A 26,139-nucleotide genomic window follows, 5' to 3' on the forward strand; every position below is an offset into this window, starting at 1 on the left:
TATATATATATATATATATATGCACACACACATATACCACGTTTGTGCCTGGAGCCTGTGGAAGTCAGGAGAGGGTATTGGATTGCCTGAACTATACAGATAATTGTAAGCCACCATATGGGTTCTGGGAATTGAACCAGGGTCCTCTACAAGAGCAGTCAAGTGCTCACCTCTATTTTTTTTCCTAAAGAAAATCAATTTTCTATTTTATTACACATACCAAGAATATCAATTTTTTCCCTGAAAATAAATTTTCTGGTACTCTGCATCATAAATCCTGACCACTGTGTCTAGTCATGAAGTAAATTTTTTGTTTTATTGTTAATACTGAGAATACCAACTTTCCCTCCTAACTTCTGTGTGTGTTGGGGTGGGGTGGGGAGTGGGGCTAGCTGCCTGGTGAGCTTAAGGGGTCTATTGCCTCGACCTCTCCAGCACTGTGACTGTAAGCACAAGTCAGTGCACCCAGCCCCCTCTCCCTATATGTGGGTTCTGAGGACTGAATCTAGGTCCTCTTGTAAGAACTTTACCAAATGAACTAACTTTTGCCCCAGCCCTTCCCTGATAAATTCTGACAGAGTTCCTTTAAATTTTTTTTTTTTCCTGATTTTTCGAGACTGGGTTTCTCTGTCCTGGCTGTCCTGGAACTCACTCTGTAGACCAGGCTGGCCTTGAACTCAGAAATCTTCCTGCCTCTGCCTCCCAAGGGCGGGGATTAAAAGCATGCGCCACCACTGCCTGGCCAGAGTTTCTTTAGATTATAGTTTACTAAACTTTATTTCCTCGGGCAACTGAAGAATGTTTTATAGCTGACAAAGTCACTTGCTACTTGCACTTGGGTCAAAGGAGCCACGTTTTTAGTAATTAGTGGTGGTTTGGTGGGAAACCTTCCTAAGATCAGTTCTTTGTTGCACATCTTTTTATGGTCTTAGACCTCCCTTCTAATTGCATCTTCTTCCTTTTCTCTGCATGGCTCTATCACGGCGTAGGATTTGCCCTCATACCCAGGAAGTTAGAATGTGCCAAACCTTAGAGCAGAGCGCCGTCAGCTGTTACCTGGTGAGATCCGGCGGAAGGCGGACTCTTTACTAGACCCTCTGTGTCGGAGGGACACTTCCGTGGAGCCTGCTTAACTGGTGACAAACGCTCTGAGGTACTGCAGCTGATGAAGTGACAATGTGAAGAATAAATGTAAAAACAAAAAATTACAATAAATGGAAACAAAAATATAATGATGCAAATGACGGCAACAGATGCACAAAAGCAAAATGACAGGAAACAGAACCGTGGGTCCTCAACAGCTGACAACCGCCTCCCACACTGGAACCCCTGCATCCTTCTCAACCAATCAGTGTGCTGCTGAGGGGGACTGGGCGACCTTGATTCTGTCTGTGTGGAGAGACACTGATTCTGTCTGTGTGGGGAAACACTATCTTTTCTCCCGCCATCCACCCTGCTTCCAGGTAAATGTTATAAAAGGAATAACTCCCACTTGCTTAACGGCCAAGACATCATCACTGGAAAGAGCCTTCTGGATGAATTTCAAAATTACAGGTCCACATCCAGACCCAACACAGCAGCCTCCTAGCTCCTTCCTTTCATTAGTTACCCAGACTTTGTTTCCCTGTCAACATCACAACCAAACAAAACCAATAAACCCAAAAACCTTAAAACACAACAGCCAGGATGCCACGACCCATAGGAAACTCTGGAATGCAACCTGTAATGCTACATGGACTGAACTCTATGAGAGACTCAGGAGGAAAACTGACCACCAGGAAGCAGGTCATTAGTGCTGATGTACTTACTATCTTAAGAAGGAAGGATCTGGAGGGGACCATGTTCTGAGTGTCATGACTAAGACTAATGCGTCCTTGACACTTTGCAAATGGCCTTCTCTGGCTGGTCAGCTATGCCCTAAGCCAAACTGGTCAATTAAACTAAACAAAGAAGGTCTTAATCACTGACAATAAAATTCATGTATGAAAGTCACACATATGCACACTCACACTCAGATGAACCTAATTTCACCAGATGTTTTATGTTTTCAGTGTAGTCAAAGGACATATTCTTGAACAAACTGTAATAGCTGTTGGGTTAGCACAGAGCTATCTGGTTAGTGTCAACAAGGGGAATGGGCTGAACATGTACACATACTAGTAACAAGTAACAGACAGTGTGATCAGTTACCATGTGTCTAGTGGGAGTAGAAGAGGAGACCCAGCCCCGTTACAGTGCCTTCTGTATCTTCTAAGTGACAATGTATCTTCTATGTCATCCTAAGAAGGGGATCTAACCAGGACCTGGTCCCAGCACACCAAGGAAGAAAAGCAAGACATCGGTGGGAGAGGCAAAATAAGAACAGCGGCAACCATGGTGCCCAGCAGGCAGGACCCAAGGAGTATCTTCCTGCCCACTTTATTAACCCCAAGCAGGAGTGCCATCTGAAGCATTACTCCCTTAGCCTAGCCTCAGGCTGAGAACCACCAATTCCGCTGTATTGAATCACAAAACACTCCGCGCGCGAGGGGGCAGGACTCAGCAGAACAGAGACATTCCAAGCAACCGAATCAGAGCACGCAGACTTGTTTAAACACAGCACTCCTAACAACTGTAGGTCAGTGAAGCTCACAGAGAGAGGCCCCGTCATCCGGGGCGCATGGTCCTCTCTAACCATGGTCCCTCTAGGATGACTTCAGGTTAGCTTGTGCCGCATGCTGTACCAACTTGAAATCAGCCTTCACTCCCAGTCTTACCGCATGAGTGCTATAGCTTATATTGCGTTAGCTCTCCAGCTGCAGTGGGGAAAAGAGAAGGTCTTGCAGTTAGACACAACTCTACGCTCAGATGTCCCTGATGGGACATCATAACAAAGCCATGCCTTCTTTCTTCCTCTTGTGTTTTGATGTTAACTCTTAATTCTCTCAGCGCATGCAACCAGCAAAAAGCAAAGTAATGAAGATGCTCGTGTTGTAGTGGGGTGGGAACTACAGCAGAGAGAAGCTGTGTATCACACAGGAGGGCCATTCATTAGCAGAGCGTCTCCAGTGGTGTTTTATATAACCAAGCGAAAGGAAAGCCCTTATGATATTAAGAGCAACACACTGAAATTAAACTATTTTTAACCTTTTCTCATTTTAATTTGTTTGTGGGGGGATGGAGGAGGGATATACATGTGTACCCTGGTGTATAAATAGGGGTCAAGGGAAAACTTGTCAGGGCTTAGTTCCTTCCTACCATATGGGCTTCAGGATTAAACTCCAGCCATTGGGGGCAACCACCTTTACCTGCTGAACTATCATGCCAGACCCTGCTGTTATTCTGAGACAAGGTCTCATGTAGCTCAAGCTGGCCTTAAACCTACTATGAAGCCAAGTATGACCTTGAACTATTTCCCAAGTACTAGAAGTACAGGCATGTGCCACCATGCCTGGCAAAAGCAAACCCTTAAACGTCTGAGGCATCACTTAAACTGAGTGAGTGATGTCTAGCATAAGAATTCTAACTGAGGAGTGCACAGCAGGGAAGCTCAGCACCTGACCTCTGAGCCAATCATTTCCCCAAACCTCGGAAGGAGACTCCAGAATGGAGACTGGCATCCTACACTAACTAACAGCGATCCACTGATGCCTGCTTCCTCATCCATAGCACAACACTTAGGATGGCTTGAGCCCAACAGAAAAGCAAACAGCAGATTAACTCTGTGCAGTGCTCTCCTCATACAGAGGAAGTTTTTATAAAGCCCGGTTTCTTCTCTCCAACCCATTCCTACAAGGCAGCAGTTCTTACCCGGTGTAATCGCGCTTCGAATGTTTTCTTCTGTAGAGGACGACCAGGACCAAGCTGATGAGCAGAGTGAGGCCAAGGACTACAGCAGTGACAGTGCCCACCACCACCCAAACCAGGAACACCAACAGGTTGTCTAGAGGAGAGAACAGGGCGAGGTATGGGTACAGGAGCAGAGAGAGAAGACATGGGGTTTCAGTAATTCAATGAGCAAGAGTCTCCTATGGCACTTATTTTATTTTTCCTTCCTTATTAGCCAAATTCCACAGGGTAGCATCTAGTGATGACCCCAGCTGGCATACCCATTGCACATCAGTTGAAAATGACCTAGAGAGCCAGGAATTTCTATACCCACAACCCTGCTTCACATTCTGCAGTCAAAGAAAATCTGGAGACGCAAATGCTCACAATTGACTCTCCATCTGAAAACTACCCTAAAGGGACACACTGAAGCTGAGCCCCAAGAGTGTCCACAGAGATGGGAAGCATGGCTGGAAGGAAAGGCCTTCCCTGCAGGGCTTGGGGATGTGGCTCATCCGTAAAGTAACTGGCCAGCATTTGTAAGGCTGGGGTTGATATCCAACACCCATGAAAATTAATTTAAAAAAAAAATCTTCCTTCCAAATGCATCTTGAAACATAAATCGTATTCTCCAGCTAACCACAACACAGCACACCATCCATCCATATGATCGTACATCACATCAACCACTGTCTGTCCGTCAGTCCGTCAGTCCGTCCGTCCGTCCATCCATCCATCCATCCATCCATCCATCCATCCATCCATCCATCCATCCGTCACTGTGGTAAGTTACCTATTTCCACCACGTGGAGCCTAATATGCCCAGGCCGCGCAACAATGTCAGGAGGATTTTTGACATCGCAGATATAGGTGCCATTGTGAACAGCCTGAATATTTTCTATATTGATTGATGCGTCATTCTTGTCAAGGTTCCCAGCCCAGGTGACTCGGCCTTTAAATATTGGGTGATCCCCAGGGTAAGGTTGTCCTTGTGAGTAGTGGAAAAACTGCAATAAGAAAGTAAGAACTCGTGAGCTATGCTCAGAGGACAGATCCCTGTCGTCTGATATCAGCCGTGCTGCGCTGTCAGCTTCTCTTTAAAAAGATTCCCACAGAAAGATATGCAAATCACACAAGGGTTTGGCAAAGAGCCTTTTACTCTCTAGTCTTCCTGGCTTTCACTATGGGATGACACAACAGAAAGTCCTTGCCAAATGCCAGATCCGTTGGTCTTCAGCTTTCCAGACTCTGGATCTGTAAGAAATAAATCTATGTTCCTTATAAATTACCCAGACCTTACCATTTTATTACAGCACAAAAACAGGCTTAGAAACCTATGGTTCACCATAAACCTTGGAGTAATCCACCCTTTTCCTCTTGCCCTTTCTTCCCATGCATATCCTAACAGTCAGCTATTTCCCATACAACCCAAGATGTCGGTTTTCTCTTCAATTCCTATTCTCTCCAATTTCATAAAGCTTGATCTACCTGTGTCTGCCCTGAATTTCACAAATGAGGAACCTTAGTGACCCACCCAAGGTCACAGACATTGGAGATGGAATACAAACTCAGCTTTGATTCAAAGTCCATGTGATTACTGTTATTTAACATTGATCCTGGTTGGTCACATTTTACCTGCTCGAAGTCAGTTACTGTCTGTCTTTCTTTCCTCCTCCCCCCTATCTCCAGCAAGGAAATAAACAATAAATTGTCAACCTACTAAACAAGTTTGTTTTTTAAAAATAATACTTGGTTTCTGTTCCGTTATCATCACCAAATACTCCCCAACTTGCACTCTGAGCCAGCAATGTTGACACACACCCATCACCCAGTAAGAAAGGGAATAGGTCCTATGTGCCAATCCAGGGGCCAGACTCCAGGGACCAGGAGAAGAGGCAGCTAAGGTTCTTATCTCTAAAGATAATACACAGGAAGCAGGACTGACTGGAGAAGGCAAAACAATCATGATGGGATCTCACAAAGCCACTTCAAAGAACACAACTACCCTCAAAGAACAGAAACAGGAGAGAGAGAAGAAAACCCTGTTCAGTGTTGCTCGAGTGCGGAACCTAACTTCACACAGCAGGAGAGCCAGTGTCAGCACTGTGGAATCGTGCTGCATCAGAACATGGCAGAGGGCATCCTATGGGAAAATGGAACATAATGTTCTAGGGCAAGTGTCTCTGCTGCTAGAGTCACTAATGCATCCTGGGAACCCTACTTTCACCACTTCACCTAACCTCACCCTAAGGACCTCCAAACAGGCTTAGCAGACAGCACCAACATTTGGGAACACATTCTAAACACACTCATCAGCCAAAGAAGTCACCATTCTGGTTTTTTTTTGGGGGGGGGCGCTAGCCACTCTGGAACCCACTTTGTAGACCAGACTGGCCTTAAACTCCCAGAGATCCCCCTGCTTTTGTCTCGCAAGTGCTAGGATTAAAGGTGTGAGCCACCATGCCTGGTCTAAGAGTTAGAAACTTACTTAATGATGGATGGCATTCTCTCCCTGCCCAATGCTGACAAGCTAAAATACAACACTGCTAAAGCATTGTGGACACACAATGGACCAACAGGAAAACAGTAACATGAATTCTCTACATTAGACACCACACCGAGAGCTTTCCTTTTCTCAATGCCTCTGTGGGAGGTTTTATTAGCTCCATTTTATAGAACGAATGGAAACAGTTGGTCCATGTCTAACAAGAACCCACTACATAACTAGCTGGTCACTGATTTTCTGTGATGATTAATCTCAATTATTCATGAAATCTAAAAAGACCCGGAAGATGGGTTTCTGAGCATGCCTATGGGAGAGTATCATCTTGACTTAGAGTTAATCGATATGGGAAGATTTGCCCCCTGTGGTTGGTATCATTCCCTAGGCTGGCATTGACAGTATAAGAAGGACAAAGTGAGCTAAGTGTGCATTTGTCGTCCTCTGTTTCCTTCCTGCCACTGTAACGTGACTAGCTCCTTCTAGATCTGCTGTCATGACATCTTCCCTCTATAAGGGACTGTGCTACTGAATCACAAGCCAAAACAAAACCCTTTCTTCTTCAGGTTGACTTGGTCAGTATTTTATCACAGCAGCAGGAGAAAAGAAAACCAACACTAACACATGTTCTGTCCAAACTCTTAGCATTTCCCTTCTGCTATGTCTGTGTCTGTCATTATCCCAGAACTATAGGCCAGGTGGATCCTCATTACACCCTGGGAAGAGCAAAGACAGACAGATATAGATAGATATCATAAATAGAAATTAAAAATGGGGCAAACAGAAGCTGAAAAGGTGTGGGATAAAAGATGGTCCAACAGAGAGTGTTCTGTGAAAGTACACAATTCCAAATGGGATCTGATGGACAGAAATGGGGCTGAGGGGGACACAACACACAGGACAACGATGATCACATGGAAGGGGAGACAATTAAAAAGACAAGGAAATACACTGTATTATGAGATGCTGAGCAACTCTTAATTCTAGGACACTCTGAAGCAAGAGAAGAAAGAGCCTTGAAGTATCTCATTTCAGAAATGGATGATCCAAGTGGATCACTGCTCACAAGAGAGCAGGAGCAGTCTACCAGAAACAATGGACACAGATGGAAGAGGAGGGCCAGGGGAAATGGATGAGGGGTGTGGCCCTTACCGACACTGCGCCGTCTGTGCCATTTGGCTGGAAGCTCCAGGTGACTGAGGTCAACCATCCAGTTGTATTAGGAGAGTCAAAAGTGCATGTCAGCTTCCCTTGTGTCCCATTCACCACAAAGATTTCTTTAGGAGTATGTACCTCCAAGGCTGATATTCTAGCTGTCACTAAAGAGAAAAAAACAAAAAAACAAAGTTCAAGAGCAAGATTTGGCAGAAATATCACTGTACATATTTACCAAAGAAAGAGGTCTTACTGGGTTGGTTTTTTTAAAGTAATTGTGCACTGTCTGGTTTTTTGTCTGCTTGCTTTTTGATTGTTTGGGAGATATTATTTACTTGGAGAAAACGTCTCAATATGTAGCCCAAGATGGCCTTGAACTGAGAATCCTCCTTCTCTGAATTACAGACATGGATTTGGTTTATTTTGAGATTTTATTAATTAATTCTTTTCACTATTTGGCTATAGCAAAAAGAAAATTTTAATTGATAAATGAACCAGATGTAGGAGCAAATGCCTTTAATCCTAGCACTCCAGAGGCAGAGGCAGTCAGATCTTTGTGAGTTTGAGGACAGTCTTGTTTACACAATAAGTTCCAGATTAGCCAGGGAGACAGGGTAATACCCTGTCTGGGAGTAAAAGTCCTTTTTGGGTGCTGGAAAGATGACCCATCAGTTTAGAGGACTTGGTGCTCTTATAGAGGACCTAGGCCCAATTCTCATAAATATAAAACAAAATAAATGAATCTTAAAAATAATTAACAGGTAAGAACAAACAATAAATACAGTTTCATGTTTACAGAAACCTGCAGGCAAAGTGTAGAGTTGCCACAAACTCCACCCCACTCCTCTCTTCTCCTCTGTTACTAACATCTGGCATCAGTGTGGTACATTTGTCTCAATTATAAACATACTGCTACATTACTGTTAAGTAAGGTTCCCTAGTTTATATTAGGGTTCATTCGTGTAAAGACTTTTTTCTTTAAGTCCAACAGATTTAAACAATGAGTGTAACAACATATAACCTTCACTGAAGTATCATATATAATATTTCACTCTCCTAAACATCTGAGTGCCTCTGACTAAGCAATGGCCTCAAGCTCCCAGAAACACTGGCCTTTTACTGTCTCTAGATTTTTATCTCCTCCACAGCATTGGATAGCTGGAGTCACACTGCAGATAGTCTTTCACAGTAACTCTCACTCAGCAATACTGTCTCAGGCTTCCTTGATGTCTTTCAACACAGCAACAGGAAAGAATCTAATGCAATGGGCAACACTCCCACTGTCCACAAATTACCATTCAACCACTTGCCTTCTTGGGAAGCTGGCATGGTGGTGCAGACCCTTAATCCTAGCATTCAGGAGACAGAGGCAGGCAGATCTCTAAAAGTTTGAGGCTAGTCTGATCTTCAAAGTGAGTTCCAGAACAAAAAAACAATGGGGGCGGGGAAGAGCTTCTCAGGATTTCCCTGGTGGATTGTTTTTATAACATGAATATCTTACTTCTTTAAATAGTTTTTATATTCATCTGACACACTGCAATTGTTATCGAATTAAGCTTTACTCACATTTATTTTTAAAGCAATATTTAAATTTAAACTAATCTAAGGCATACTGGCTATTACTTAACTGACACTCTTCCTATAAGGGAATCAAGGCAGGAAAGCATATTTAGTTTTGAGTGAAATCTTACCTCCCTTAAAATTTCCCTGTGTTAGGGACAAGGGTACTCTAAAAATACCTGATCACACTGGCTTAGGTTTGCATTTTACCCTCTATGTTTGTTCAGTTAGCTTAAGCCCAGGAAATGCTAATTAAATGTGTCTACCATTTTGCAGCTTTTTCCCCACCTCAAGATCTGCAGTCAGAGGCCAGTGCAGGGCAGTTAGAGGAGGCAGCCTCAGTAAGTCGGTCTGCATTCAGAGCAGAGGCACGTTCACAGGCTAAACTATTAACCTAAAAACACCCATCTGCAAAACAAGGTATTCTTATAAGAAACAGTTTGGAATAAATACCTGCTGTGTTCATATAGCCTCAGAACGAACAGGCCAGCACTGTCACCAGGATGACAGCCATTTTCTCCCTGAGGGCTTACTGTGACTCCAGCCAAGGAGAATAAGGGCACCCCCTCACTCCTCCCAAGCATCTTGCAAATGTTTATTCTCAGAATATAATGGGCACTTTGGCTATTCTTTTAAATAAACTGATAGCCACACTGCATCAGGGAAATTTTTTTCTACTCCATGAGGGTGGATTATTATTATAGGGAACAATGGATTATTATTTGTGGTCCAGACCTCAAAATAAGCCTTTCTTTGAGACTAGAAGCAAACAAAAGACGTTCCTTGCAGTTGTGGGCAGGCAGGAAAGCAGCCCTGGGGACGTGGGTTTCAGAACCCGTGACAAAGCACAAGACAGACCAGTGTCACCAGCTCGCTTCAGGAGCGCTAGCTTACTGGGTGTGGCTTCCACACGGTTTTCTTTTCCTCAGACGGCGAGAACTGCAAGTCCCACTCTTGAAAGTCCATAAACTCAGTTTTCTCCAGGATTGTTGTTAAGTTGGAGCCTTGCCTCTGGGTCCACTAGCTCTTTCCTTGAACTGTTGCGCATGGAACCCGGTAACTAGGTAGGATCACAGGCCTGAGATCCTGACACTAGGAGCCTGCAGCAGGGTGATGAGAAGTCGAAGCCAGCCTGGCCTATACAGCCAGAGCCAGGTGGCAGAGTTTAAAGTCAAGAATTTTGAGAAAAAGCCTAGTTAGATACACAAATAGGTTCTCAGCAGTCTACATAAGATGGGCCTGCTTTAATTACTTCAAGCTGGTGAGTAAAGTCATTCTGAAACATCTTATCACCAGTTAATTTGAACACACAACCCTTAGAAGCCAACTTTGAATTCTAAGTCCAGACAGTCCCAGTGTCCAGTGTACACCTTTTTCTCATGAAGAAACCCAATTCAGGCATACAGCCCCACTCCTCCAACCAAAACATTCTTGTTGAGGAATGAAATGACCTTCACATGGCTTAATCAATGGTTAAGTTCTGACTCTTATCAGACAGAGTTCATCCTTGCTCCTTGACATCTTCTGCTCTGGCTCTGGAAGGCTTTTCTCCCTGGATTCTCTTATCTCACTGCCAGCTCCTTCCCTGCCCTTCTCATCTCCAAATTAGAAGCTCCAGGACACTCTGACCCACATGCACTTAGCATTCCTCCTTGTGACGTCATCTCACTTCAGGGCTCCTAAAAGTGATCACTCAGAACACACCAACTCCCTAATTCTTGTACAGTAGGCTGGCTTTCCATTAACCTCTCTCATAGTCAGTGGGAGGCCAGATCCAGAACTGCCCTTACAAATTCCAAAGCTGTCTAAAAAACACATTCTCCATACTTGAACACAGTTTAAATCTCTCCAGGACTTGCTGCTAGTCTTGGTCCAAGCCAGCACTTTCACATAGAGGACTTCAATGGCCTCCTAACTGGTGTCTTTACTTTCATCCCTACCCACTCGACTGCAAGTGTTCCACAGAGAACTCAGGAAGGATCTTATCACAAGGTTAAGTTCTTATCACTCCTCTGCCTAAGCCTTCCAGGGCTCCCTATATGACCAGAATCAGGTCAGTCCTCACATCCCTTGAGGCCTTAACCCCAACCTTTCCAACCTCATTGAAAAGTGCAGCAGCATCCACTTTGAAGCTAGGAATGTATGGAGAGCCCCATGAAGGACAAGCCTGGGAGTATCTCAGAAACCCATGATGCAGAGAGATACACTGAAAGTATTGTGTCAAATGTTCCGCATAGCAATCTCAGGAGAAAGCCTCGGGAAGAAACCCTTGCTTAAGCCTGCTTCTTAAGCATGTTTCTACGCAGTAACAGTAGCTGGAGTCCGTCCCACTCTTACCAAGCACACTGCAACAGTTCCTCTTGCTTAAACTTGCATGTGTTTTCTTTCTTTCCTTCTTTTTTTTTTAACCTAAAAATTCTTTTTTTTTTTTTTTTTTTGGTTTTTCAAGACGGTTTCTCTGTATAGCCTTGGCTGTCCTGGAACTCACTCTGTAGACCAGGCTGGCCTCGAACTCAGAAATCCGCCTGCCTCTGCCTCCCAAGTGCTGGGATTAAAGGCATGCGCCACCACCGCCCAGCCAAAAAATCTTTATTTTTTAATTCCTGGTACTACTATTACAATTTACAGGGCAACATACCTGATGTAATGAAAAGCTACAACAGCTTCAGCATGTACATCTAATTGACACTACACTGCTTTAATAAACAGCAGCACATTTTGAAAACCCGTGCTGTGACAAGAGGGGCTTCCTGTTTAAGCTGCAGTGACGTTTCTGGATATGGACCATTGTTTCTTCTGTGGCAGAATTTTACAGTTTCTCTAAAGTATTGAAGATGACTGTCTCAGAGTAATCAAGGGCTTTCCTGACAACCCCTCCCTCTCTTCTATAGTCACTTTCTGCTGTTAAACCTTCCTCTTCCATATTTACCACTTCACCACAGATCAAGAGCTACCACCACATAGACTATCTGAAGCATCCTCTAACTGCCCTCATTCATGGATCTATATTTTGATGCTGTTATCCACTCCAATTTCCAAAGTCATTAGAGTCCCACCACCACCACCACCATGGTTACCTCCACCAAAGTTTCCTCCTTCATCGTAACTATCACATGCTCCTCCTCCACCACATCCACGACCCTGGTCTCCATATCCTGGTCCACCACCATAGCCTCCTCTCTATTGTAACCATGGTTACCACCAGTTACCACCAAGACCAAAATTACCTCCAAAGTTTCCTCCACGACCCACAAAGCTGCCGTATTCTCCTCCCCAACCTCTCTACGATCCGGCAGACTGCATCCCTTCTTCGCTATTACGCCCATTGACAGACTCTCTGTGGTCAGCAGATGCATCTCTTCTTTAGAAATGGCCCTTCTCACACCACAGTTATGCTCATTGACAAGTGTGGTATTTCTGAACAATAGTTTCATCAACTGTGTCACGATCATCAAAAGCTACAAAAGAAAATCCTCTTTTTCCACTCTGCCTGACTTCCAGAACTTGGATGGTTTCAATCTGCCTTACTTTTTCAAAGTAGTCTCTCAGATTATATTCTTCCGTATTTTCTTTAATACCACCAAAATTTTCTTTACTGTTCAACAGGCACCAGGCTTTATGGACTCTCTAGAAACCTCTCCTTGGTTCTACCACAACCATCAAGTTTTCATGGCCAGGCACACAGTACTACATCCACCTCTTCAAGGCAGGAACAAGTCACAAAACCAAAGTCCCTGGAATGTTTTGTTGAAGGTCTCTCATCTCCCTACAACTTGTAACGTTCCTCATTCCCAGAATGTTCTTTTAAACTACCACCTGTGGTTTCAAAGCTTAGGACACCAATAACCAGCTTCCTCAACTGCTCCGGTTCCTTTGGATCATGCCTCCACTTTGAGACCTGACTCACCTCTTCCAACTGGAGTTCAATCTGCAAGTGGTTTCTATGCTGTAGCAGCAATCACAGCTTTTACCAAGCACACGGCAAGCAACAGCTTTTCTTGCTTAAACCTGAACATGGTTTCTATGAAATGGCAGAGTCTAGAATCCAATGTGCTTTTTTTTTTTTTTTTTTTTACACAAGCACACTGCAATTGTTGTTTCTGACCTTCCACAACGATCGGGAATGGGATCTTTACTAGAAATGTTGTGCTGTGTGAACAAAGAGAGAAGCTAGAAAGCAGATGTCCCTCTAAGGTTACATTCCATGCTGCCCAAGCAGAGGGTGGGTTCATTGGTTTCTTAAACAATTAGGAATGCCATGCTTTGTCCTGCCTGCTCCTCCGCCCCCTTTAATTATTATAGTGGAAGATCACAGTTAAATTACTGTGGACTCAGACAGCTCGGCTTCAGAGTCATAAAACGGAGTTCTCAGGGTCTAATTACAATGTCTACAGATGCAAATGTGAAGAGCACCAAGACACAGAAAGAACTGTGCTAAGCTACACTCCCAAGTCACCAAAGGCTGAAATCCCAATGTGAAAAAAATATTAAATAGAGTCTTTTCAGATCTAGAATTTATAATTATGGGATCATGGCAAAAAGTAGCTATTATCTTAGATGTCCACCAACTGATGAATGGGAAATGAAATGAAAATATACACAATGGACTTTATTCAGCTGTAAAGAACCTGAAATTACGACACGTAAGAAATGGGTAGAACTGGAAAACACATGAAGTGAGGTAACCCAAGATCAGAAAGACAAACCATGCATTCTTCCTTATATACAGATCCTATCTTCTAATTTTCTTTAAGTGCATTTAGGTTAAGTGTGTACATAACCGAGGAGGCTTAAAAGGGCCTGTGAGAGAGGAAAAGAGATTATTTAATTTGGAAGGGGAACGAGAATGGAAAAGATATGCTACAAGAACAGAAAGGGGGTTAGAAAGATGGGAGAGGGAGGATGGTGGGGAAGGTCAACCAAAAATAATGATGTGTTAAAAAAAAGGTGGAAATCTGATATTTCTCAAGATAATGAGGAAATAAAAGTTGAGGCTAGAAAGCTCAGAGTCAAAGTGCTTGCTGCCAAAGCCGGATAACCGAGTTCTATACCCAGAGTGCCAAGTTGGCTTGGATATGGAAGGGACAGTATGACATGGTTTCCTACCCCTGGAACAGAGCCTCCACGGGTGTCCACGGTTGCTGTGGGCTATGGCTTATTTGTATAATAGTGTATATATTTTCATGTTCCTCCTTCAAGGAATGTCCTCTCTGCCAAGGTTAATGACTCCAGGACAATCAGAGACAGTGTGAGTCCAGGGTGTGGGGTGTGCCTATGTCTCAGCAAAATGGTGGACGCTGGGACTTTCAGGACAGCCCTTGAGGCTGTGGGAAAGAACACCAAAACCATGAGTTCAAAATATATAATTTCTCAACAGAAGGAGAGGACAGACCCCTGCCAGTCGTCCTCTGACCCCCACATGCAGGCCACAGCATGCACAGTATTTCACTCCAACTTCCACTGTGTGCATGCACACACACATAAATAAAATTAAAGTTAAAAAAAAATAAGAGGAAAAAAAAAGTTAAGGGAAGCAAAATGACTGCTGCAATGTGTGTTGGTTAGTTCACTGTGAACTTGACACACATTAGAGTCATCTAAGAAGAAGGAATCTCAAGTGAGGAAATGCCTTTGTCAAGCTGGCCTATAGGCAAGCCCAAGGGACATTTTCTTGATTAATGATCAGTGTGGGAAGAACCAACCTACTGTAGGCAGATGGTCCTGGAAGGCAAAAGAGAGGTAGCTGAATGGGAGCCCGGAGAGCAAGCCAGTACTCAGACTTCCTCTATGGCTTCTACTTCAGTTCCTGCTTTGAGCCCCTAACCAGACTTCCCTTCATAGTGGACTGTTATGATCATAGCATTTATTACAGCAAGAGGAAAAGAAGAGGAGGAGGAGGAGGAAGAAGAAGTAGAGGAGGAAGGGGGAAAGAAGAAAGAAAGAAAACAAACAGAAAACTAGGCCACAATGTATTAACTCTGAGCCCCAAAACACTTTAAAATGACTTTTCCTGTTGACATCAGGGGAAAGATTATGGCCTACAAATAAAACAAAAAATGAAATGAATAAAAAGATGAAATGCTTATCAAGTGTTTCCATACTCCACGAACGTTCATCCAAGGCTCACTGAACAAACTTATATATAAACTCAAACACAGTACCGGCATTGGCACATTTTTCCCTTGGTTTAAAGAAGCTGAAAACTTTGCTGAGTTATGCTAGAGCTTAAAGGTCAAACAAACAAACAACCCAGAAAGAACTCTTCAGTTACTGAGCCCTAGAGACTAGGACTTCTAAAACGTACTGCCTTGCCCAATTTATCTTTGAGCAGTGACTTTGATGGTTACAACAAAGAACACCGGGACTGCCTCAGACTGAAAGACACCTAGAAAATACCTAAGAGGCAGAAACAACGGAGCAAGGACACTTCTACAAGAAGCAAATGATGCCCACACTTGATGTGCTTATTCTTTAGATGGAAAGCCAGGACATTTTAGCAAAGATCAAAAGGAAAACACAGAGTAGCAAGGACACATCTACTGAATGAAACAACAAAGAAACAAAGCTTTGTTTTTTGGTCTGGCAGCTAGCTAGTCGGCTGACTCTGACCTGGCAATCTATTAGCTGAGAGTCTACAGGCACGAGTGCCACACACCCAGCCTGAAGCAAGCAAATTCAGACCCGGTTAGACAAACACAGCTAGTCCAGGAGGTCATTTCCTGACATGGCCTGTCCCAATACACTGAATTACTAACGTAACAGGAAGTGAGTGATGTGGCCCATTGACCTTATTACTCCAAATAAACTCAAACTTGTAAAACCACTGGAAATATACTGGATAGCATAGTTGTGAGTAAATAAAACACCCCCACAGCCCAGGCAGACAATGACCCTGAAAGGGCTTTTGGTTGAGGCAATCCTCTTCCTGTTACGGTTACAAAGGATCCTGTTGAGGTCTTCCTTGTCTTGTTTGCTTTAATCCACAGCCCCATCCCCACCCCCCATCCCCCACCCAAGCACTTTGAAGTTGCCAGTATGGCTTCCTATGAAAGAGTACCAATCCATCTATTTAGGGACTGCTCTCTGGACTATCTTTCATTGATTTTGTAATTGTGCTAACATTACCTCCTAAGACAAGCACTCATGTGGCCTTTTAAAAGAAAAAAAAAAACAAAAACACTAAACACAGATTATTCAGGATGATGTTACTGCTGGGCCACGGTGGAGGGGACAGGTGCCTGGGCCCTTGCTCTCTGTTTACCCTGTGACTTGTGGTCTCTCTCTGCCTTTTCCCCTCACACATTTTGTGTTTCAGGGTAAAAACTGAGGGAAAGCCAGGTGGGGGTGGGAGGCTTTAATCTCAACACTCTGGAGACTAAGGCAGGCAGATCTCTGAGTTCGAGGCCAGCCTGATCTACAAAGTGGGTTCCAGGACACCCAGAGCTACACAGAGAAACCCTGTCTCAAAAACTAAACAACAAACAAATAAACAAACTGAGGTAAAGACATTAGTAAGAAAGGGAAAGACGTCTTTTTTCAATCCCAGAATGTTCCAGTCAAGACATTCAGTAGTGCCCACTGTGCCTGCGCAATCTGGCTGGATAAGCAGAGCTTGGCCACACGTGTCAGCGGCGACTATGCAGGTACAGAGCTGCTTGGCTGCTGTTGGTGGCCAGAGGCCACTTAGAGCTCAAATGGGTTCCTTTCTTCCATGAGTCAGGGTTGCTATTTTGGACCTCTCTTAGCTGAATGACACAAAGTCAGGGATGGCTACAAAAATATACTCCATTCAGTGAGCCTGAAATCCTCATCAAGTGAACTTCCTACCCATCAGGAACAACTCCTGCCTCTGCGCGATGAGATTCTGCTTCAGGCTTCAGAATCAAAATGACTTTCTCCCCCCTACGCTGGTGATCCCGTGACATCCTGTCCTTCCCTGGTCACTTCTCCCATCATGCTCTGTAGAAAGGACAGCTGTCTATAGTCATCAGAGGGCAGAGGGCTGGTTCTATGTTCCCCATTACACCCTTTTTACCTGACAGATGCCTGGCCCCTTCTCAGTGTGTTCAGGTGTTGTTTGAACACTGGAGGGTGTGAGGGGGGAGCAGGGAGCATGAAATGAGAGAACTAACAAAAGAAAGAACAAACATCCACCGTCCTAACTGCTTCACAATAAAGATTTCAAGGTTTGAGTTGGAGAGATGGCTCAGCGGTAGCACTTAACAGCACTGGCTGTTCTTCCAGAAGTCCTGAGTTCAATTCCCAGCAACCACATGGTGGCTCACAACCATCTGTAACAGGATCTGATGCCCTCTTCTAGTGTGCCAGGTACAGCAAACTCATATACATAATAAGTAAAAAGTCTTTAAAAAACAAAACCAAAAACATTTTTTAAAAAATTCAAGATTTGCAGAGTGGTGGTACACTCCTTTAACTCCAGGACCTAGGAGGCAGAGGCAGATGAGTCTTGAAGTTTGAGGCCAGCCTGGTCTACAGGGTGAGTGAGTTCCAGGTCAGCCAAAGCTAGAGAGAGAAACCCTGTCTAGAAAAACCAAAACCCAAGCCAAACAAACAAAAAATCCAAGTTTTAAAACACCATCATGGAGGTGTGTATGTACAGAGATTAGTCAGGGTAACATCTGTTGTCTGGCATAGTTTTGAAGGAGGCATCTACAGGTCTCCTCCAAAGGGACTTTATCTGTCGGAATCTCAGCGTAAGAGAAACTTCCGTGTTCTTGTAGAACAGGCAGCATCTCCCAATCTCAGTCAATTCCTACCATTCACATCCATGTCCAGCTGGCCACATCTCTAGCCTTAACTTTTTTTCTGGACCAACAAAGATTTTTCTGTTGCTGAAATGAGAAATATTCAAAAGGTCCTGAATCAGGCCAGGCACTGTGCCGTCAATAAGTCACTTGACTATAAGGCCTGGCTTTGCTTCTCTGTCTCTCTCTGTGTGCACTGTTCATCTCTTTCCTGTGACTGAGTGCTTTTTTTTCCAATCAAGAATTCATTCTTACAAGCCTAGGCTGGAACTGACAGACTTGTGCAGACAGACAAATATCCACAGTACATCAGGGAAGCAACATTCCCTGCATCTGGATTCCCAGGGAGTCACGTGGGGATGTCCCACAGTGGGCCTTCACTAAAGACCAAGAGCTCAATGCAATCAAGCAGGCAATGCAAATACCATTCCTGCCCTCCACCCGCCCTGTAGTACCAGCATGCTGGATCCAAGCATGTCCTCAGATCTTGGCAAGAAGATGAAAATATAGTACTTTGAGTAAATCAGAACATTTTAGCCCCAAAGGGTTATAAGTTAACACCTCATGTTGAAAGCCCAGAGGGCACTACCATTGGAGAGCTCACCATTCAATATTTCATCTTTCCCAAGTGCAGGAATGTATACAAAATTTCTCTTTTAGCAAAAGATCACTGTGTCTTAAAACTGTGGGAATTCTCAAATCTTAGACGACTTACAGTATGTCAGAACCCGTGGGAAACAAACCTAGCCAGTACCATAAAACATCACTGTAATGATGACTAGAAAAGAGACTGTGCTCAAGGTCAATGGCAAGAAGGTCATTCCTCAAAAAATAAATTAATTAATTAAAATAAATAAGTAAATGTATGTATGTTAGTGGTACTCATTTAAACTACTGAAAAACTCTAGAGCTACTGTATGTGTGCTCATAATGGTGGACCTACCACTAGACACACTAGAAGTAAATCCTACTGTAAACCGTAGAGTCTTGGGGCTACAATGATATTGCGGTACAGGTTCAACAGGCTGAGGAGCCTTCTCCATAGCATCACTGGGGTGGAGGATGTTGGTAACCTCACTCTGGTGGAGGACGTTGGTGACATCACTCTGGTGGAGGATGTTGGTAACTCGGAAGACTATGCACAAACGGGTGTGTGGATAGGGGAGGGTCTGAAATAGCTGCATCTTCCTCGTAATTTTGCTATGTAACCCAAACCACTCTAAAAACCAAAGTCCTCTTAGAAGGCCTTGGGGCCGAGAGACCACTAGGGGTTAGCAGAGTTTGTACTCCTCCAGGGTACCTGAATTTGGTTCCAAGTACCCAAGTTAGACAGCTCCCAAGCTCTTGTAACACCAGCTCCAGGCGGTCTAAGGCCTTCTGGCTTCCCCAGGCCTCTCTCTGCACACAAGCAGTATAAGTACATGGGCACAGACACGTAAGATTGGTTTGTGTTTTTGGTTTTTGGTTTTTTTTTTTTGTAAGATTGTTTTTTAATGCAAGGCATGCCAGGTGTGGTGGCACATGCTCTGATCCCAGAACTTGGAAGTTAGAGAGCATAGGATGAGTTCAAGGTCATCCTCATCCACTCTGCCAGATCAGGGCCAAGCATGGCCACATGAAACCCAGCCTCAAATAAACTAGGAAAAGAAAACAATCAAAATACTCACACATGGGACACACCCTCTATCCTCAGACATTCGGAATTGTTATGAAGTGGACCTAGGCACTCAAACTTTTAAACGCCCTCCAGAGTCTAAGACCAACCACTCTCTGGCACACCAAAGAGGAAGTCAGAACTTCCCCAGTGATGCTCTACTCAGGGAGCCCCGGACAGAGACAGACAAGCTCTGCTTTGCCGGCATTAGACTGAGTAAGGTTCAGGCATAATAAGGTTCACTGGTAAAAGAAATGTTATGGACCTGAGATTTTCAAAAGACTAAGGCAATGCTCTATTATCTTCTTAAGGATACTGTTAAATGTGCACAAAAAAAACAGTAACCAAATCTGAGGTAACTTGTCTCCAAAGTCCCTATGTACACACACAATACATACATACATATAACCTCTGAGAGTGTGCAAGCTGCCGTGACTTTAACTGTTAGAGATGTACATTAAGAAGGGATGACACAAGAAGCTAGTGTTTATTCTATAGCACGGTGGCCAGAATATCTGCAGATTCTATCGGGGGCTTGAACCACTACTGCTCTGCTAGGTTTTGAAAACTGTAAGTGTACTAAACTGTGTGTGAAACTTAACCCTGTTGCCAAAACATCCAGGAGTGGGGCGAACAAGCTAACAGCATGGCTCACACTCAGAAAAGTGAGAGAACTAGTGGGTTGAAACATTTTTACAGCTGTGTGTAGCTGTGTCGATTACTAATATTTTGGGGCAGATTCTCACATTTGATTTGAATGCAAATTTGTCTGTGGCAGTTTCTTATTTAAAAATCAATTTAAAAGTGTCATCTCTGGCCAGGCAGTGGTGATACACACTTATAATTCCAGCACTCAGGAGGCAGAGGCAGGCGGATCTCTGAGTTTCAGGCCAGAAAGGTCTAAGAGAGCGAATTCCAGGATAGCCAGGGCAATACAGAGAAACCCTGTCTCAGAAAAACAAAAACAAGCAAAGAAAAAAGTGCCACCAACCCTCAGCATGACCTCAAAGGCTTTTCAAAACCAGGCTCCCCTCCCTGATTTCCATCAGAGGTGCCACACCTGGAGCCGGAAGTGCCATCTCTCGCTGAGCCACTTCCCTCCACATCCACAGTAACATTCACCCATTTGCCCACATGATGGTTATTTTTCTCTCAGCCCAGAACCAGGCGGGTCTCTGTGGAAGCCCAGTCTTCCGAGGTTCCATCCAAGAAGCCTGGTGAGGATGCGTCTGATTTGACCAGTTCTGCCCTGCTACTCAGTGTGTCTCACCCTGTACCTCATGGCTGCAGTCTGCTGAAGCCGTGCCTTCCGGAGAAGAACAAACTCTTTTGATTACTGGTCCTGCAGCTGACTTGCGCTCCCCAACTAGATTCAAAGTTCCTTTTTAAAAAGTTCTTTTTAAAGATTTACTTTTTTAATATTTTTGAGACAGGGTCTTAATGTATAACTCTAACTGGCCAAGAACTAGTTTTGTAGATCATGCTGGCTTTGAACTCACAGAGATCTGCTTGCTTCTGCTTCAAGAGTGCTGGGACACAAGGCATGTGACGTTATGCCCAACTAAAGATTTATTTTTATGTATGTGTGTATCTGTATGTGTGGTATATGTATCCCACACGTATGCAGGTACCCATGGAGGCCAGAAGAGAGTGTTAGATTTCTCGGAGCTGGAGTTACAAGAGGCTATGAATCATCCAAAATGGATGCTGGGAGCCAAACTCAGGTCCTCTGGCAAAGCAGGCAGAGTTCTTAGTGGCTGGACCATCTTCCCAGCTCCCAGAACACACAAGGTCTTGACACTCTTTATGTCCTGGTACCCAGCACACCTCCAGATACAGTTGAAAGCAATGACAGGAGCGGAAACAGCAGTGATGGAGGCACTCAGGAGTTAGAGACAGAAGGGCTTCAAGTTCAAGGCCAGGATGGGCAACCTAACCTGCAGGATGGGCTGCAGAGTAAGGTTCTGTCAAAACAAACAAGACAAAACAACAACCCTACCCCCCTCCCAACCTTGGCGGGCACAAGACCCTGGGTTTAATCCTTCTAGAACAAAGGGAGGAGACAAAAAAAAGCATAGCAAGGCAAACACACCAACAACAGCAAGGACAGACAGGCAAGCGTGGTCGTTTAAGATCCCTCTACAAGGACAGTATGGAAAAAGAAAATTCACAGAAGTACTTTTTTTTTTTTTTTTGGAGACAGGGTTTCTCTGTGTAGCCCTGGCTGTCCTGGAACTCACTCTGTAGACCAGGTTGGCCTCAAACACAGAAATTTGCCTGGTTCTACGTCCCAAGTGCTGGAACTAAAGGCATGTGCAACCACTGCCCAGCTCAGTGAAAAGTACTCATTTTTAACTAAAGTAAAGAAACTAACTTGCCCTTAAGTCAAGCACTCTCTGAGTCCTGTAAAAACCTGATAAATGTATCCAGGATCAATTTACCACAGCCAAAAAGAGCTCGGGTGCAAATGCTCTCTTGGGTGCAAATGGATGGGAAGTATAACATCTGTGCTCCCCCTTCCTGTGGTGGCACAGCTTTATTAGAATAAACAGGTCAGAGACAGCTCATTCCCTGGACAGTTAAGTGCTGGGCTCTGCAGGGATGTTCATGAATGTGTGCATTCTCATGAGTCGGGTCTGGTGGCACATACCTGTAATTCCAACACTCAGGAGGCAGAGACAGGAGGATCGCCACAAGTTTAAGGCAAATTCTACTCTGGCTAGAGTTACACAGTGAGACCAAGTCTCAAAAAATAAATACATAAATAAATAAAAGTTGAGTACACACTGCAAGCAGGTGTAAGAAAAATGACCTTTGTAAGAGGAAAGGGACTATCCTGAGTGTGGGCTAGTTACCATTTTTTTCCACCATTTCTTTAAATTCCCATCAAACCATCATCCTGAAGTACAAAATCGGCTGCACATGGTTAAAGTCAAAGTCTGAAGAGCCACAGGGAGTAAGAATGTGCTTTAGGAAAGTGCACTTGAGTTTAGTCCAGGATGTCAAAAAACTCAGACCAGACCAGAAGCGAGTTCTGCAGAAACAGAAACAAGAAGCCTTGCTTCAAGCTCCGGAGTATGCTGATCCAAAGGGCTGAGCTAAGGCTAAGGGTTTTTAAGCAGGACAATGTGATCACAGTGGGCTTTTTGGATGAGATCAGAAATTATAGGGGGCTGGTGAGATGGCTCAGTGGTTAAGAGCACCGACTGCTCTTCCAGAGGTTATGAGTTCAAATCCCAGCAACCACATGGTGGCTCACAACCATCCTTAATGAGATCTGATGCCCTCTCCTGGTGTGTCTGAGAACAGCTACAGTGTACTTACATATAATAATGAATAAATATTAAAAAAAAAAAAAGAAATTATACAGAAAAAAGAAGAAAGACTCAGAACAAAAATTTCCCAAAGGATTCTTTAAAATGTCAATTCCACCCTCAATATCAGAAAAATACACAACTCTCAGGGCCAGAAACTGATCTTTAAAGAATCTAAAAACAATGCTACTAAGAAAATCAAGTTATAAAACTATGAATGCTTTAGACAGGTAAGGCTTTTCTTTTTTTGAGATTTATGTATTTATTTTATGTATCTGAGTACACTGCAGCTGTCATCAGACACACCGAAAGAGGGCATCAATCAGATCCCGTTATAGATGGTTGTAAGCTACCATATGGTTGCTGGGAATTGAACTCAGGACCTCTGGAAGAGCAGTCAGTGCTCTTAACCTCTAAGCCATCTCTCCAGCCCTGAGGTGGGTTTTTTGTGGTTTGTTTGTTTGTTTTTGTTGGTGTTTTTTTCCTAATTAAGTTTTTTTTGTGTGTGTATGAGTGCTTGTATTCATGTATGCTTGTAAACTACATGTCTGTTTAGTACCCAGAGAGGTTAGAAGAGGGGATCAGATCCCTTGAAATTGAGTGACAGACTGCTGTTAGCCACTATGTGCACACTAAGAACCAACCTAGGTCCTCTGCAAGAGTTCTTAATAGCTAAGCCATTTCTGTAACACAAAGGGATTTTTTTTCCTTTTTTTTTTTTTAAGAAAAAAGAAAGACACATGCCTAATTTCTTTGAAACAACTAGCAGTAAGGAATTGTAAAGCATAGAGAGACGACCAAATCTCTATTCAAGGTCAGCCTGATAGACATATGAGTCCCCTACATAGCAAAACCCTGTCTCCAAAACAGGGGAAGAAATGAATCCTATGTATTTATCAAAAGCTCTTAAAGCTTTATTTTCAAACACCATGACCGCTTTGAGGGGAATCTTACCAAACATTTACTCAGTTTCAAAATACTCCTCACAGGATGGCTCCTTACAAAACAAGAAAGGACAGTTACGGTACTGTGGAGCAACGGGACACCAGGAGTGGAAAGGGGGGCCAGCGTCTGCTGGTGACTTGCACAGAGAAGTGTCATTCCTGTGACATTCCTGCCAAACACAGAGCCTGAATCACCAGACAGTGGGCCTAGGGACAATCTACAATGTAACTGGCCTCTCTCACTTATATTGTCTATGTTGGTGTGAACCCAGGTGGTGGTGGCACAGGCTTTTAACCTAAACGCACTCAGGAGGCAGAGACAGGCTGATCTCTGAGTTCAAGGTCAGCCTGGTCTGACCAGAACAGCCAGAGCTACAGAGAAATCTTGCCTCAAGACAAAGATATGGGTATGAATTTTAAAAAGGGGGGAAGTGTTCCTGACTAAAGGTGACTAATGAGACAGGGACCGCCATGATATGAAGGGTCATCTTAAGACAACAGGCAAATTGAAGCCCCATACTGCATGCTAAGACTATTTCAATCTTCATCTTCCGATTAATGTAAGGACACTGGTCATACAAGAGAGTGTCTTCAGAGACTGTGCAATGAGGGCAGGAAGCACCATTTCTGATGCTGAGCTGGAAGGGAGAGGGGAGAGATTCGAATGCTAACATTTAAGCAGCCTGAAGGCAGACAATGGTCTTTGCATTCTTTTGCAACTTTTCCTTAAGTTAAAATTATAACAAAATAAATATGAATGAGAAAAGTAAAGCAGTATTTTACTTCTCTTGAAGACATTTGGACAACTATAATTCAGCGATGCCTCTGCTGCCTCATGCAGGCAAGGGTGATGAGCCCCACCTAGAAACGCCAAGCTTGGAGACTTAGCCTGCGCATTCGTTCTTGACTCCTTATGGCTTGCTCCACTCAGACCAGGTCAGCTGCTTTGGGCCGCTGCCAGCCTCAGCAGCTCCAGACCACCTCCTAATTACGTGTTCCCATGGATTACAGGCTTCAAAACTGTCTGGCTCAGGTTCCTTTTACAGATGAAAACACTCTAGACCAGAAGGATGACTTATTGAAGGTATCCAGACCATACAAAAGCAGGATGTGAATAATTCTAAGGTTATTACTTTCTTCCTGACACCAGGTGCACTTACCAGCGCGTACAATAAGCTTAGTCTCTTGTAGAAGAGCTAAGCTGGACATAACATCACGGTGACAGGTAGGGGCTTCCATCCCCGAGACCCACGTGGGACACGAAGACTCCTGCAGGTTGCGCTTCATCTCCACATGCATGCTACAGCACTGGTGCATGAGTGCACAAGCATGCACACACTAAATTTTAAAAATCTTAGTAATGTGAAGAAATGGACTTTGTCAAACTGGTTTTAGCTCTATGTGAATTTTGCTGCTCGTTACCATCCAGTGCCTGAGGAGTCACTGAGGATGCTCAGTGTGCTGTATTTCAGGATTCCCATATAACTTCCTCCCTACTTAACAAAAACCCCACCTTCTCATTGTTTCAGAGTCTCTGGACAGTTTGCCTCCTCCGATGCACCTGACTTCATGATCAAAGCATAACTCTGTAAGTTGTATACAGAGAGACCACGACTCAACGGAGGGTGGAGAACACACACTGTTACTAGGTGGCACAGACACTTAGGGCACCTCATGCATCTAAGACTTTCCCAAACACTTTTAGATAACTGTGTCCTTTGCTTCCTGACACACCATAAATGTTCAATGGAACGACGCCTCTCGGCTCCTCAGGGTCTGTCTCCCCAGAGGTGAGCACTCACCAGAGACTCTAGATGGCAAGACATGCCCAGAACGGCCAAGTCCTCAGAGCAGCAAGTGTGACGCCAAAGTTATCAGACCAGTGTAGAAAATAAGAGGGAAGAGTCTCTTACAGAAGAACCATGTTACCAGTACAGATAGCTCAAGGACCTTCGAGGAAGCTAACATGAAACTTTCTAAGTCACATGGCCATCTTAATAATAATTTTCAAATCTATATGTTCATGTGAATTTTCAAAAGAGAAATGTTTTAAGTAAGTCTTGGCTAAGAGGATACCATAGCATAAGAAAAAATAAGGGGAATGGTGAGAGGGCTCAGTGGTTAAAAGCACCAACTGCTCTTCTGAAGGTCCTGAGTTCAAATCCCAGCAACCACATGGTGGCTCACAACCACCCGTAATGAGATGTGACGCCCTCTTCTGGTGCATCTGAAGACAGCTACCGTGTACTCATTTATAATACATAAATCTTTGGGCCAGAGAAAGTGGGGTCTACCAGAGCAAGCAGGGCCAACCAGAGTGAGCAGGGTTGACCGGAGCGAGCAGAGGTCCTAAAAGTCAATTCCCAACAACTAGATGAAGGCTCACAACTATTTACACAGCTACAGTATGTGCTCATATACATAAAATAAATAAATCTTA

The 26,139-nt window shown here is 43.9% G+C and overlaps 1 protein-coding gene across 3 annotated transcripts in view; it reads right to left on the minus strand.

Annotated features, from left to right (window-relative positions):
* The window catches only part of Mpzl1 (myelin protein zero like 1), a 44,320-nt gene that overhangs the window by 11,641 nt on the left and 6,540 nt on the right, over positions 1-26,139 (minus strand). Inside the window, exons 2-5 of one of the 3 annotated variants that reach the window (XM_031388070.1) lie at positions 7,460-7,626; positions 4,601-4,814; positions 3,790-3,922; positions 1,057-1,162 (exon numbers count right to left, since the gene is read on the minus strand). In XM_031388070.1, the coding sequence (XP_031243930.1) occupies positions 1,057-1,162; positions 3,790-3,922; positions 4,601-4,814; positions 7,460-7,626 (620 nt within the window). Of the gene's footprint in view, positions 1-1,028; positions 1,163-3,789; positions 3,923-4,600; positions 4,815-7,459; positions 7,627-26,139 lie in introns of all 3 variants that reach the window. The other 2 variants (XM_031388080.1, XM_031388089.1) reach the window with 2 other exon arrangements.

Source organism: Mastomys coucha, unplaced genomic scaffold, assembly GCF_008632895.1.
Source record: "Mastomys coucha isolate ucsf_1 unplaced genomic scaffold, UCSF_Mcou_1 pScaffold1, whole genome shotgun sequence".
Lineage (NCBI taxonomy): Eukaryota > Metazoa > Chordata > Mammalia > Rodentia > Muridae > Mastomys > Mastomys coucha.